Source organism: Zeus faber (assembly GCF_960531495.2).
Source record: "Zeus faber genome assembly, chromosome: 13".
NCBI lineage: Eukaryota > Metazoa > Chordata > Actinopteri > Zeiformes > Zeidae > Zeus > Zeus faber.
The window spans coordinates 16,303,679-16,318,741 of record NC_137198.1 but is presented as its reverse complement, the minus strand read 5'-3'; the positions used below and the strand labels follow the sequence as shown (position 1 = coordinate 16,318,741).

Here is a 15,063-nt window from a genome sequence, read left to right as displayed (position 1 = left end):
ACGCCAGATGAACTTCCTGTTTACATCCAAAAACCGTAGTTGTGTAATGACATAATCACGCCTATGTTCAGCCCTGGACCAAAATGCCCCGTAGACTCGACTCCCCTCCCATCTCCAAATAGTGCACATGCATTTTCCTTGCTCGCGGCGCTCAAACCTTTCACCCAGTTGCAGTCTGATTTCTAGGAATCTAGAGCAGTGTGCCTCAGAAGAGGGCCACTGAAAAACCTCTGTATGTTTGTCCTGGACAGTAAGCACATTCTTTCTGGCTATGGGGTGTGTGTGCACGTGTTTTTGCAACGTGTCCTAACATAGAGACAACCCCACCAGCCACTCGGCGTCCAGCTGCTCTGTGGCCCCTATGTATCCCCTGTCAGCACTACATGTTTTAATGAAGTGTCTGGTTCAGGGACGGATTGTACAGCATTCAGGGAAACACCCGAATTGTTTAGAGGGCGACTCTGTGCTTGACTAAAATTAAAAAGTACTAGAGGCTCAGGAGGTAGAGCTGGGTGTCTAGTAATCTGAAGGTTGCTGGTTCCATCCCAGGCTCCTCCTGCTAGCATGCTGTAGTGTCCTTGAGCAAGACACTTAACCCCTGATGGCTGCGTTTGAAGTCACTTTGGATAAGAGTCTGCTAAAATGTAAACGTGTGCTTTTTAAAATGATGTATGTCATTGCTGCTGCAACACAGGAGTTTCCCTTTGGGGGTTTATAAAGTATCTTTATCTTATCTAATCTTATCTTAAGGGTGTACGTATCCACTTAATAACAAAGGTCCTGATAATGCATAGGCTTTCATATGGTACACCGACCCCAAAAAACACACATTCGTGGGCAAAACAACACATTATTTCGATTTTTTTTTAATTAAAATAGCTGTGCATAGAAAAGATAGTTTACAGCACCAAATCCTTTTACAACAAGGATATAACTTAAAATAATGAGCAAAAGGAGAAGTATATAGTTTAGAGTCACTTTCATATACAAAACTGGTATTTGGCAGGACAGCGATAAGAATCTCAAAGTACAAGGTCAATGCACAGTTGCACTGACATAAAGTGAAAGATTCTAAATGATCCCTTGCATTATGTCCCAAAAAAGTAAACACAGCTATAACCTTTGGGAGGAATGAAAAGTCAGTATAGTCTTGCTATGAACATATGAAAGATATGAAGGTTTCAAAGCGTGCTCATGTTTTGTTCACAGAACAAGGGCCAAGGCAGCTGCTTCTATGGAGAAGAGATGGTCGTCCTCGACGTCGGGACAGTACAGCCTCATGAACTCCGCCAGGCGGAGCAGGTACTCGATGTTGTGGCCCGTGGCTCCGCTGCAGATGACAATCTGCGCGGCGATCTCGGTGTCCGGGGCGGGGCCCAGGTAGATGGGGTTGTTCGAGGTAGCGATGTAGACGAGGGCCAGCACCTTGCCCTGAGCCTCCTCTCTGGGGTTGAACTCCACTATCTCGGTGACGTACCCGCCCCCCACGGCCTCCCTCGTGTTCAGGTACTGCAGTGACTCCTCCACCTGAGAGCCGGTCACCTCGTAGGCCACTCCCCAGGTGCAGGCCTGCGGGGGGGGGGGGAAGCAAGCGGGGATGTCACATGGAGACATGTCGAGTCAAAGAGGTCAACAAGAATATGGATTTCAGCCGCCGCTGCAGACCCACTGAACAGAGAATGTCGGGCTGTAATAGAGAACGTTCTTCGCAGTCTCCTCGAGTTGTAAACAAGAAAGGAGTTGTCTGGGGTTTGGTATACAGTCGTCACTTTGAAGTATATCCTCAGACATTAATCGGAGTACTAGAAGCTGGTCCCACATCCTGGTGGCATTTCAATTTTAAAACACATTTTGTCCAAGTCCATAGATGTGGGATTATATTAATTATCTTTACATTAGGCTTGGTATTGGTATTGCCTTGTTTAAGTTATATTCCTCTTTTAGGTTTATTTTTCGATCAGAATATCACAATCACTACCCTAATAAATGCTGTAGCCGAATGATATGGCAAACCAAAAAACAAACCAAACAAAAAAAACAACTTCATATATTAGATGAAATTAGGGACAGACTTACATCGTGATCTTGCACCAGTGTTACAACTCTACCTGGCTGGAAGGAGAGAAGCGAGACTGTCAGTTTAAGTGCATGCCGACCAAAACAATCCAGCTGCACTCTCGTCGGGATTTAGGGATTAGAGGAGTCTAAATTATTCTAACTTCACAGCAGCGACGTATCAAATCAGACCACAGCCAAACACACCTTCTCCTTGTCCCCCCGGTAGAAGTCGTCCCCGTGCCAGAAGCGTCTCTTGTAGCCGTCGATGTGACCGATGCTGCGCTTTCTGTATTTGAAGTCTGGCTTCCAGACCAAGGAGCCGTAGCCAAAGATCCAGAGGCTGCCCTTCTCCTTCGTGATGTCGTGAGGTTTCATTGCAGCCAAAGGATTTGTGCTGACTCGAGGACGACCCAAATATGTATATTTACGTTTGAAAAACTCACTGCCCACTGCTCTTTCTATCGCTTCATGCATTGCCTCAGAGAAACCTCCATGGTCTTTATATGGAGTGTTTTTCTGCAGGAGAAATGAATTAAATGAACGAAATGTTACGGCTGAACCGCGGTGTCTGCCGCTGAGCTCTCTGTCGAAATAAATACAACCACGTATAGCGACGTCAGCTCTCCTGCTGTGTGTAATGTGCGAACATGTGCGTTTGTTGTTCTGACCGCAGCGGAACAGGATGTCCCCGGCCAATGGGATTCGTGAAGAGGCGGGGCCTGAGCAAGCACCAGCCAATCGGGATGCGGCAAGTGGTCCAAAAGACACGCGCCTCTAAGACGTTCCAACCTTGAATCACTGACACAGCAACAGGCCGCAGCAGGGCTATTTACGGTGCTTGCATGTTTACGCAGCGACACATTATTATTTTCTTCTAAAAATGGAGCAGCTTAATAGTCGTAAGTAAGACAAAAATTGCTTAAACGGAACAAAGACGATTACAATCATATTAGCTGCGCAGATACGACGATGCAATTTGCTCCCGGGGATTAGAAATGTGCAAGTTCAGATATTCCTCAATAAAAATCGTCTATCATTTTTACAATTTCTTTTCAGAATCAATAATTGTTCTTTCTTTCTGTCACACAACCAGCACATACCATGAAGTGTGAAGTTTCAGTCTGCTGTAAGATGCTCTTAGAATTAACGCAGATATGTAGATGATGTCTTTAAATTAAAGTATTTTTTTGAATTATAATGCTCATGTCAGAGGTGTCCTCAGAGGTTATTGATTCGTAATCCCTTTGCCATCCATGTCTCAATCATGTGTCATGTGTATTAGTAGTCTATTGTGGCCTTGAACGTAATAAGCCATTAACTGTGCAGCAGTTTATCCGTTTAGCTATATATAGAGGTATTTAGAAGGGAGTATTAAACCAAGGTTCTCCAAAGCTCATTGAGTGTCTGTGTTCAGCTGGAGTGTTTCCAGTATCTCAGTATACTATGAACATAATCACCGATCAGCCACAACATTAAAACCACTGACAGGTGAAGTGAATAACATTGACCATCTCGTTCCAGTGGCACCTGTCAAGGGGTGGGATACATCAGGTAGAAAGTGAACAGTCAGCTCTTGAAGTTGATGTGTTGGAAGCAGGAAAAATGGGCAGACTTAAAGATATGAGCCACTTTGGCAAGGGTCACATTGTGATGGCTAGACGACTGGGTCAGAGCATCTCCAAAGCAACAGATCTTGTGGGGTGTTCCGAGTACGCAGTGGTTAGTACCTACCAAAAGTGATCCAAGGAAGGACAACCGGTGAACCAGCGACAGGGTCATGGGCGCCCATGGGCTCATTGATGCACGTGGGGATGAAGTATAGCCCTTCTGGTCTGATCCCACAGAAGTAAGTCGCTTTGGATAAAAGCGTCTGCTAAATGACTAAATGTAATGTAATGTAAAAGAACTACTGTAGCACAAATTGGTGAAAATGTTAATGCAGCTTGCTGCCTATTGGGCTGCGTAGTCGCAGACTGGTCAGGGTGTCCATGCTGACCCCTGTCCACCGCCGAAAGCACCTACAATGAGCACGTGAGCATCAGAACTAGACCGTGGAGCAATGGAAGAAGGTGGCCTGGTCTGATGAATCGTGCTTTCTTTTACAGCATGCGGATGGTCGGATGCATGTGCGTCGTTTACCTAGGGAAGAGATGGCACCAGGATGCACTATGGCAAGAAGGAAAGCGGGCGGAGGCAGTGTGAGGATCTGGGCAATGTTCTGCTGGGAGGCCCTGGGTCCTGGTATTAATGTGGATGTTAATTTGACACGTTTCACTTTCCTTAACACTGTTAGACGGGTCAGAGCTTGTTTTGCCGGCATGAGGGGGACGTACACAACATTAGGCAGGTGGTTTTAATGTTGTGGCTGATCGTGTATCCATCTGTTTTACACATAAAACCTTTTTTTTTCCCCCACAACATTTTATGGTTTGCATGCTTAAAACATGAAAACAGTGAATAAATAATCTGCTTTCATAGCTGTTTCTGTGAAACCCAATTGGTTCCCTTGAAATGTGTTGTGGGTAGCTGTGGAAGTTCAGGATCTTCGCATTCACAGATCCTACTGCCCCCAAGTGTTTATACAAGACATTGCTCCACATCTTTACGGCGATCTGCAGACCTCGATCTGCAAGACATGGCATCAGGGGAACATCAGGGATGCGAGAAAAATTGTTGAAACCAAATGCACAGATTTGGAAGCGTGGGAACCGCTTTGTGGTGTGGGGGCGATGAGGTTTCAGGCTTTTAGTTGTAACAAGAGAGCGAGAGAAATACTTTATGGATTTTATGGATTTGGAAAATATGTCGATTCAGTACCTCTTTATTTTAAGGTACGCAAAATCACGAGTATATCATGCGTATTAATAGTAAATGTGTTCTCGGCTCGTCTGGAAAAACTCAGCTTTTTATTCAGACCAGCCTTATTCCACATCCTATAAAAGGCTTCCCTTCCCTTTATAGTGTCCCAGTTAGTGTTTTCTAAATTGTTGCTGTTGTTTTGTAATTTATTTGATTATTAATTTGTTTCAATTAGTGTTACTACCATGTTCATTCCCTTTTCCAAATTCTTAAATTGATTTAATTGAAATGTTTGAGAAATTTGTAACAATATTGTTCCTAATAGTGCCTTTTAACAATCACAAATATGTTATGTAATCTATTTGCACTTCCACTTACAGAGTAGTTTATTAAAAAGACCACAAGGAGTCCTTATTTAAACATATATATTTTAAAAATGTATATATGTATCTATGTATCTATTTATATACTTTTTTGTTAGGGTTGCTCCTCACATGGCTGCCGAATACAATATCGCGAGCACGTTGAATTCACATCACATTGGCAAACGCCTGCCGCAGAATAAACATTTCAACTTCTACAAATCCAAACATTATCAAGACTACTGCTACTGCCCCAGCTGGAAACACACTTCAAATAAAGATTCTAGATGAATGCAACATTTAAGCAAATGAGTATCTCTATTTGTCCACTTACTGTACACTCAGCCATTGAATAAGTCCAACAAAAAACCATGTACCAGGTATGTATTCATTGTTCATTTTTTTCTTTACAAAAAAAAAATAAAATCAACAATATCTTAAAAATAAATCAACTTTTTGGGGCCATTGACATAAAACAGATGTACACACCATACTTCTAATTTTAACATATAAATACACATTATGTACAAAATAATCTTATAAAACATAGAAGCAGAAAGATTGCTGCTTCATAAAGTTAAATTACTAAAGAAATACTAATCTTACAAAATAACATTATTGGTTCAGTAATTTCATTTGAAGGCGTCCTTGGTATGATAGTCATGTACTTCTTTGTCTTAAATTTGTTGGTAACCTCGCATGAAGTTAAATAAGCCTAATGTTGAGGTTCCACGTCCCTTTGACATATTGCATCAATTGATTGTATGTTTAAATGGGATATCCATTTTTTGTTGTGCAAAGGAATCACGACAAGACAGGGCACAACGTCGTTCTGGAACCCATATATAAGGCTTTGTGATCTGGGCTGCATACATTCTTTATCAACAGGTTACGATTTACAAAAACTGGCATGCCTCAAATATATAAAAAAAATAATGAACCGTTTTCAGTAGATGCTTTTTTTTTTTTTTTTTTTTTTTTTTCCTGTAATTTACTTTCCAAATTCAGCCCCGATGCTCATTTTTCTTTGCATAGCACATAGTCAGGCCGCAGAACGTGGAATCCGCCCGGCGACTTTTCCACACAGCCGTGGTGGCATTGAGTGGATTGTGTGATTGCCGATGACGGCAACAAGGCGGAGGAGGAGCCGTCCTGATGGTCCTGCTGATCACCGTGCTGGCATAAACATCTGGGCCCCGTCGCCCTTGGACGACGATGAAGACCGAGACGGGGGCGGATGCTTAAAACGCCGCGAGGGACGGTCTGTCAGTCAGAGAAGCTCATTATTTCCCCGCGGTCGTTTTCAGTCTTTACATTCTAACAAAAAAAATGGTCGTTTGAATTCTATTGCATTCAAAGAGCGCGCCGGCTCCATCCAGTTATCAAGTTTTCAAGAGCAGCAGGTTGCATTTAAATAAATCCCAGTCTTTTTCCTCACTTGTAAACAGGCCAGAAGATACGTCCTAAACGACCATTATCTTCCATATATTATACCTGAGAGAGACAAAGGAGAATTAGTGTCAGAAATTGTATAAAGCCCTTGAAATTAGGATTCCAACATTAAATGCTGCAGATTAACTCTTAATATGTCTGGAAATAATCCAAATTCCAGAAAAGCTTACCTCTGTTGCTATGATGCATTCATTTTTCTCTTCTGCTATTACAAACACGGACTGGTATATTGAATCTCTGGAGGGACATATTGTTGATATTCTACACTCTGGCCTTTCACTGTGGAGTTAAAAAAAAAATGGCACACATGAACTATCACACAAAAACAAAGAGCAACATTTTCAAATATTTTACTTTTATTTTCAAATATTTTTACTCTATAAATGTCACGCAAACTCACCTGTACATTTTACTTGATTGCGTTTTATGCTCTATGGTTTTTTCACAGTTTTCGTCTTTGCCCACAAGGGACAGTTGGCCCTTGTACCCCTTGGAGGTTTCGTAGTCTAGATGGTAGTGGTTGACGTGGTTGTGGTTGGACTTTTCTCTGGGACAGTCCACTTCCAGATCCATCTTTTTATTCGTGTTCTTCAGGTCCAGCGTGGGAATAAGGTTCTCCCTCTGAAAGTCCGCCTTGGAGAGATTATTCATGGTCTTCGCCTCCCGCTGACTGTTTCTCTGCCTCCTGATGTGGCGTAGCACCAACAGCGCCATGCAGAGCAGCACCAGCAGGGCCACCATGCCCACGCCCAGGCAGACATCCACCCAGCTCAGGCTCTCTCTGGGCTCCAAGTTGTTGTTGGAGTTGGAGACAATATCTAAATGCACGTCGTGGGTCTGGCACTGGGGGCCGCTGTAGTGGTCCGGGCAGTGGCATGTGGGCGGCCCTTTCGCTCCGGCCGTGCAGGTCCCTCCGTTCAGGCAGGTTTGGAAGGCGCAGCCGTCGGTGGGTTTGTCGCAGTTGCGGCCCGTGTACCCCGGAGGGCAGGTGCAGGTGTAGTCGTTGATGCGGTCCATGCAGGTGGCCCCGTTTTCACAGGGGTTCGCGGCACACTCGTTGATGTTGATCTCGCAGCGCAGCCCCGTGAAGCCTGCCCGGCAACTGCACAGTCGGACGTTGCCGCGGATCACACAGTGTCCACCTAGCGGAGACAAGGACAACACGGCCACTCAGTGTCGGTAAACCTTCATGCGGCGCCTGATGGAATCGCACAAGAGGGCGTGTTAAGATTACCGTTTGTGCATTGCAGCGAGGTACATTTGTCCGCTATCTTTTCACAATTGAAGCCGGTGTAGCCCACTGGACACTCGCACATGTAGCTGTGGCCATTGTCTGTCTCTCTGCACTTCCCATTGTGGAAGCAAGGTTTGTCAGCGCAGGTCAGCATCCTGTGTTCGCAGTGTGGGCCTTCGAAGCCCTGGGGACACGTACACTTGTAGCTGTCCTCGGTGTCCTGCAGGCAAAAGAGATGCATAATTCATCAATGACCCCCTGTCCCAACAACAGTTCCTTGTGTGGGTCATAGCAGGTTAGCTTTCTCCTGTCAGATTTGCTTACGTTACCATGCCCCTGACCCCCAACCCCCACCGCCACCCCCCCCCACCCCCCGGTCCTTTATCCTCGGTTTGAATTCTATTTACAGTAGAGGGTCTGAGAACTGGGTCAACCCGCGACTCAACAATCGGTAGCATCATCCTGGACCCGCGGAGGGACCAAGGCGAAAACAAAAACAGGAAAGCCTGTGTTGTGGGAAAGGAGAGAGAGAGACTTCCGGACTCACCAGGCACTGGCCTCCATTGCTGCAGGGCTGGCTGTCGCACTCCCTGACCGGCGAGTCGCAGTTCACCCCGGTGAAGCCCGGCAGGCAGGCGCAGGTGTAGCTGCCCTGGCCCGTGTTCATGCACGTGGCCCCGTTGGTGCAGGGCGTGTGGTGCGTGCAGTAGTTGAGATCTGGAAAACGTTTTTGTCAGGAATCATTATGGAGCAAGGCCCCCGGTCGGTCCCAGACGTAATCCGGCCCCCCCCCCCCCCCCCCCGTTTTTTCCTCTCTCGAACGAGCCGGGGGTCGGGAATCGAGACTGACCTTGGTCACAGAGCAGGCCTCCCCAGCCTTCCTCGCAGGTGCACTGCCACGCCCCTTCGCAGGTTCCGTGTTTACAGGACGGGTAGCGTTTGCACACATCGCAGAACGGGCCCTGCCAGCCCTCCCTGCATCTGTTGCAAACACAAACAACGCACTTTCACTCTGGAGTCATATGCAAACACTGAGATGCTGCATTTGCTGCCACTGATCCAAGAGAGCCATTTAGGATGAGTTGCAGATAAAGTAGGGCGGGGCGATATATAGTTACGACATTGATAGAAGACTACAGTAGATATTGTCAGGGATTTTGATTATTGTACTGTAATGTTGTGGAGTTCGGGAACTTCACTGTTCCGGCTGGTCCCATCAACGCCTCTACCCGCTTGGCCGTAATATCCACATGACTACTGGTTGTTTCTCAAATACTTTTGTTTGTAAAGCACCAAAAGTAAAAAAAAATAAAAATATGAGATTCGATTGCGTCAATATCGCCCATCCCCACCGTAGATAAGGATGATGAGACACTCACCTGCACTCTCCAGGTAGTGTGCAATTTCCATTCTTTTCACTGCACCCCTCGAGGCAGATTGCTGGAACAAGAGGAAATTAACAAGTGAATCACTGACAGCGGGACTGTTTGTTGTTCACGCCCGCCACCTTCGACCCCACATTTTTCCCCCCTCCTCCACAAAATCAAATCAAATCCTGCAGCCATTTCAAAAGAAAGCTCCATTTTTTCCAAATATATTTTTATTTGTATTTTTTTTTGGGGGGGGGGGGGGGGGGGGGGGGGGGGGGCTGTATCTGACATTGATTTTGCATGGTTGCAGGAGCGGTGTTAAACGGCTGGTTAGTGCGGAGCAGATGCTCGCTCCTCCAAAGTGGACAGCTGCTCCATTGTTACTGCTGGCCAGCTCCAGCCCCGTCTGCAGCTGCTGCCCCCCGCGCTCAACAATAGAAGCCGCAATTTAGTGGCGCGTGGCGGACGGTAATGCCGCGATTAACCCGGCGCGTGCTGCCCAGCGCGCGCCGCCCCGGATTAATAGCACGCGCGGCTCGCGAGTCATTGGGTAAAACAAAAAATTAAAATTAAAATTAAAAAAATAAATAATAATAATAATAATAATAATAAAATACAATTAAAAAAAAAAAAAAAAAAAAAAAAAAGAGTCGTTCGATTCTCCCAACTCTTCGTTCGTTTGTTTCCGGCGAACGAGGTTCACAGGGCAATCGGTCGGCACCGACAGTGTCAATGGGATTTTCCCCGGGACGGAATAACCTTATTCTGTCGAAGCGATTTATTCCGGCGGGAGGGTGCAAAGTGCAAAGCACATTAAAAACGCTCAAATAACCACTCGGGCCGAACGCCTTGGGCTTTAATTGAGTGCTCTGCAATTCGTGGCTCCTGTGGTCATTTCCACGGATTGCTTCGCCGTGAACGCCTCGTTCGTCCGGTCCCGAGCTTTGAACGCGGTGCGTGCGTTCACCCGCGCGTCAACGTCGACGGCTCAGAGCGTCGCGTCACGCCACATGCGCGCACTGATCATATCCGGACGCCGGAACCGAGGTGTGAGCGTTGGGGTCGCAGCTCCGCGCGTCGCTTACGTTCTTGGCAGTAGTCGCCCTTCCACCCGGGCAGGCAGGCGATCCGTCCGTCGGGCTCGCAGGTGTAGTGGCCGAAGTAGCCGTCTCTGGGGGCGCAGATTTTGGAACACGTGTCCCCGTAGTAGTGCTCCCCGCAGACGAACCGGTATGAGTACCTGAGCTCCGTCTGGGCCAGGATCTTCACATCCCGGGACCACTCGGGCCCGATGCTCAACTTCCTCTGGATGGCAAACGAACTGATCAGCCACTCAGAGTTGGTGGTATCTGAGAAGAAAACAAACAAACAAAACAAAACAAAAAAAAACAAAAACAACCCAACGTAGATTAAGAGATAAGTTATAGTAAAATATTAAGTAGACCCGGATTTATGGTTTTTATGACACGTTCTATTGTCTTTTCCACGTCCTTTCAGCTATTCTTTTTGGCCGATTCTAAAAAACAATCAGGCTGTATTGCAATTTCCTCTTCCATTGTGTCACCAAACATTCAGGCCGAGCAGCGCTCAAACAAATAGGTGCAAACTACAGGAAAGGCTAGTCATATGGTTTTTTGGCTGGGTTTCATATTTCCACTTTCAGCATGTATGGTCCCATACTTTCCCACGCCAGAAATAAACCCCGGGAAGTGCAATTGTGTTGGGAGATTTGACAGAAGACAAAGACATAAGACACACTTAGAGCCCTGAATTAACTAATACAAGTATGTTAAAGGTAAGGGGGGGGGGGGGTCTATAAGTTTATTTCTCCAACATATTTAATAAAAAGGAAAGGTTATTATCATGGACCGGAGAAGCTTCATACTGTCATGGCGCCACCTAGCGGCCGACAGACGGATTCTCACCTCCAGGTAGATCCGAGGCAGGAGAATACCAAGCTTCAATAACTAATGAGAAAGCACCCTGCGGGGGGAGAAAGAGAGAGAAAGTCACCACAAAGTATTCCCACCGCGCAGTTTATTTATTATTTATTCTTAACTTCCCATTTACCGCACAGCCCCACGTAAACGGGCCTCCGCCCGTCATGATTTGCTCTGCCCGCATACACCTATATTTCAGTTCACCATGAATCGCACCCTCGTTTAGTCGCCATCGTGTTGCGTCGTTTGCTGGGGACGCCTTACCGGCCACGTGAAGTTGAGCGGCAGTCGCAGGCGGCCCCCATGGGTGACGCCGAAGGAATTGGAGCCCAGGACAGGTGAGGCGGCTCTGCCGAAGATGCAGTCGCCGGGCGACACCACGGTCTGGAAGTTCTTCAAGCAAACTCTGAAAAGGGTCCTGCAGTCGGAGCCGCAGCTCTGGCCGTTTGCCAGCAAACCTCTGCTATTCCGAAACTGATGGAGATCTATCTCGAACACACCTGACCCCAGAACCTAAAAAAAAATTAAAAAAAAATAAATAAATAAAAAAGGAAGCCCGCATCATAATACACCCAATACAGCCTGGTGCGACGTTTTGTAAAAAAAATAAAAAATAAAAAATAAACACACAATACTGAATTGTAAATATTAAGAAAATATACCTGAGTTAGTAAAGTTAGAATTATTGTGATGATAGAGGTGAAACAAACGGCCATTCTTTAGAGTTATTGTGCGTATCCTCTGAAAATCAAGTCTCCAAAAAAATAAAAATAAACACTCCTATTCCAAGTGATGATGATGGTGGTGGTGGTGGTGGTGGTGGTGGTGGTGGTGGTGAGAATAAGAGTGATAATAAATATAATCCTTCTTCAAAGCCGTGCAGACGAGATCCAGCGCCACAATCCAGAAATCCAGAAAAAAAACATCAACAGCAAAAAAAACTTTAAAAAACCGTGTTATCCAGAGAAGTAGATCTTACACTAATATTAATAACGTCAATATCCACAAATTAGTCATTCTTCTGTCCTTATGTTGCCCATCCATCGTGCCGGTTTGTGTGTGGGGTTTTTGTTTTTTCTGCTGTTGCGCTTTTGTCACGCAGGAGTGCGCGTCTCATGCACGCGTGCAAGTGGCAGTGCGCGGGTTTGGGGAGCGCACGGAGGCTTAATGAAGGGTGGAGGACGACCCTCAGTGTTTATATAGTGGAGCTGTCACCACGCACACCGTCAGGCAGCACACCCCGCCCACGGTGCTCCGACCACTCCAGTGTCTTTTGCGTTGACTCTTACAACTCGTGTGATAATGTTTGTTTTTAAAAGGACCAAGGAATTTGGCATACAATTATTTCCCACCATAATAATAATAATAATAATAATAATAATAACACCATCATTTTTATTATTATTAGTATTATTATTTATAATAATAATAATAATAATAATAATAATAATAATAATAATAATAATAATAATAATAATGAAGAAGATGATGCAAGGAGACAATACCAAAACTGTAATGGGGTCTTAAATCTTTTTGAAAACCTAATTTTCACAAAAAAAAAAAAAGAAGATATAGAGCTCCTCTCCCAGGCTCACAAATACACACACACACACACACACACACACACACACACACACACACACACACACACACACACACACACGCACTATATATATATTATTTTTGCACACGTGTAGGCCTTTTAAATACAGTACTACATAGTAGGCTTAGTGACTGGTGGTAATAAGGGGTTGAGGGACAGTGGGTGTGTCCGTGCAGTGCCAGTGATGTTACTTCAGGATTATTACTGTGCATGTTTACATGGAATAGTGTTATGCTGAGGGTGCTGGCATGGGGTATGGAGCGTCGCTGGAGGGGAGGGGTTCCAGACGCCTGAAGGCGTCGTGTGCGGAATTCAACATCGGTGCAAGAGGGCTCCCACTTGACAACCTCAGTGAAAAACTCACTCACTGGCACTTGTGACGGCCCCCACAGCTTGGTACCAACTAAGCAATTTGGAGCTGAGTTTATGGAGATTTATGACAGCACTACCTGAGGAACTCTCCTCAAGCGTAGCTGTTTGGCTAGACTGCCGTGTGTAGCCCCCTAATTATCAGCAAGACATTGAACGTTAGGTCCATTGGAACATTACAGTTTAAAAAGTTCAAGGCACGCTGCTGTGTAGTCATTATTTTGCCATATATGTCAATATTCCCCTGGAAAGCACCATTGGTTTAAGTTAAAATCAATATTTTATCCTGCACGTGGTGCAACAGTGCTTGTTGAGCTTCCATTCCGCAAGGAACAATTGGATAACCTTTTTTTTTCTCTTTTCAAGTTAGAGGGATTGTTAGGAGAAGGATCCCAAAATTAACCAAAAACCAGTACAGTACATGGAGGCTGTTAGGCAAATAAATTAAGGGGCTATATCATTTAAAAAAAAAACAACAATTTCACACACACAAACTCACGCTGGGCACAGGCATTGTTGGCTTTATCACCCGTACCGCAGGCCAACTTGTCTGGGATAATTTACAGTGTGAAAGTGAGGGAACAGGATTTAGGAGCCCTTCCCTCACAGAAAGGTGTGTGTGCGCGGCTCTCCTACAGTGATGACTTCATCGCCAAGCCCCCCCCTCCACCCCCAACTACCTTTGACTTATGGGTTTGAGGTTCCACTGTAGGCCAGAGACAATAGACCATTGAGTCTATTCTTCTGGTTAAGGAACTGTGTGAGTAAGAGGCCCGGGCGGCTCACATTTCTGAAGCCTTAGAGCCCTCGGCGTTCCCACCATTCAGCATATCCCTCACAACCAGTAGGGCATCCATGCCTCCTACCGTCGAAGCTGCGCCGCACCGCACTCTCGAGCCGAGCTCTTCTTTTGTTTTTGTCGCGGTGCCCGACGGGGGCAAACCTTGACCCCGGACACTTAGCGGTAACACGGGTCTGCCATTGATTTTCCTTCGAAACTTATTTGTGGAGGGAGCTGCGAACGGCGTAATGGCCCTCGCGGCCATACGGCTCACGTCAAAACATCCATATGCTTGAATAATTGATGGATTTGGTTAGGGTTTCCCTGCCGGGTCTCCAGTTGCACCGCAGCCACGTTGGGCTCTCCGGCCGTACGAGACGAGCATGGGGTGCCGGGACTGGAGCGGAAAACGCCGTCTCTGGCGCGCCGGCGAGGAACGCCGCCTCAGATCCAATATGGCGAGGGGGTGGGGTTGTTAGGCAGCCGCAATATTTACAACATTAAACGCTGTTCATCAATCTTTTTGTCCCCTTAATTCTTTTTTTTTTTAATGGTATTGAGCACGAAAAGCTATGGCCTGAAATAATATGGGCGTTTTAGTCCACAGCTAAAGGGATATTTACTCACCGCCAGTACAAACACCAACCGAAGCGACTCTTTTCTTCTGCCTTACTCTAAAATAAACAGTGCCTTGGAAACCAGACATGGTCTACATCCACAACCCCATCTGCAGCTTGCAGCTCGAACATCATTTTTCTTGGTGAGGGTGTTTTGTAAAGCTCACTTCTGATTGTTATGCGGCGTTTCGGCTGGCATCCAAACCGGGGGAATAACAATTTGACTTGAAAACGGTGAGGTATGAGAGCACTCAAGACTTCGATTTATAATATCGCACTTACTTTCCAGGACAATTTACGTCAAGTCCTGTTAGTAGCCTCGGGTTTTTTTAATATGATATATATTTTGGATGAGATTGCCTTGTATTAGTTGCATTTAAAATATTAAATGTCTCCCCAAAAAAAACATTATTTTAGCTGTCGCTTTTTGGAGTCAGACCATTTGGCCTACTCGGTCAAAGTATAAACCCGTTCATAC

At 45.7% G+C, this 15,063-nt stretch overlaps 2 protein-coding genes across 3 annotated transcripts; both read right to left on the bottom strand.

Moving 5' to 3' along the window:
- Positions 1–907: 907 nt before the first annotated feature.
- Positions 908–2,683, bottom strand: LOC307239432 (glutathione-specific gamma-glutamylcyclotransferase 1-like). 2 transcript variants are annotated; one of them, XM_080012801.1, is made up of 3 exons: positions 2,263–2,683; positions 2,077–2,112; positions 908–1,569 (listed from the first exon to the last, which is right to left on the bottom strand). In XM_080012801.1, the coding sequence occupies exons 1-3, from the start codon at positions 2,530–2,532 to the stop codon at positions 1,204–1,206; spliced, it is 672 nt and encodes a 223-aa protein (XP_079868927.1). In that variant the 5' UTR covers positions 2,533–2,683; the 3' UTR covers positions 908–1,203. The 2 variants fall into 2 exon arrangements, with proteins under 2 accessions (XP_079868927.1, XP_079868928.1); XM_080012802.1 differs by lacking the exon at positions 2,077–2,112.
- Positions 2,684–5,028: 2,345 nt separating this feature from the next.
- On the bottom strand, positions 5,029–12,359 carry LOC307238657 (delta-like protein 4). Its single transcript, XM_080011742.1, has 11 exons — positions 11,878–12,359; positions 11,480–11,728; positions 11,201–11,258; positions 10,361–10,624; positions 9,285–9,345; positions 8,756–8,886; positions 8,453–8,622; positions 7,906–8,125; positions 7,072–7,813; positions 6,842–6,950; positions 5,029–6,713 (listed from the first exon to the last, which is right to left on the bottom strand). Exons 1-11 carry the CDS (start codon positions 11,929–11,931, stop codon positions 6,708–6,710), a joined length of 2,064 nt encoding a protein of 687 aa, XP_079867868.1. The 5' UTR covers positions 11,932–12,359; the 3' UTR covers positions 5,029–6,707.
- Between the last annotated feature and the right edge of the window lie 2,704 nt (positions 12,360–15,063).

Excerpts from the sequence above, each read along its gene's own strand:
- LOC307239432 (XM_080012801.1), bottom strand. The coding sequence starts at position 2,532 with ATGCATGAAGCGATAGAAAGAGCAGTGGGCAGTGAGTTTTTCAAACGT. Across the intron at positions 2,113-2,262 it reads ACCGGGGGGACAAGGAGAAG|CCAGGTAGAGTTGTAACACT; the intron begins GTGTGTTTGGCT and ends CTCTCCTTCCAG. Across the intron at positions 1,570-2,076 it reads CACTGGTGCAAGATCACGAT|GCCTGCACCTGGGGAGTGGC; the intron begins GTAAGTCTGTCC and ends CCCCCCCCGCAG.
- LOC307238657 (XM_080011742.1), bottom strand. The coding sequence starts at position 11,931 with ATGGCCGTTTGTTTCACCTCTATCATCACAATAATTCTAACTTTACTA. Across the intron at positions 11,729-11,877 it reads TTCTAACTTTACTAACTCAG|GTTCTGGGGTCAGGTGTGTT; the intron begins GTATATTTTCTT and ends ATTTTTTTTTAG. Across the intron at positions 6,951-7,071 it reads CAATCAAGTAAAATGTACAG|TGAAAGGCCAGAGTGTAGAA; the intron begins GTGAGTTTGCGT and ends TTAACTCCACAG.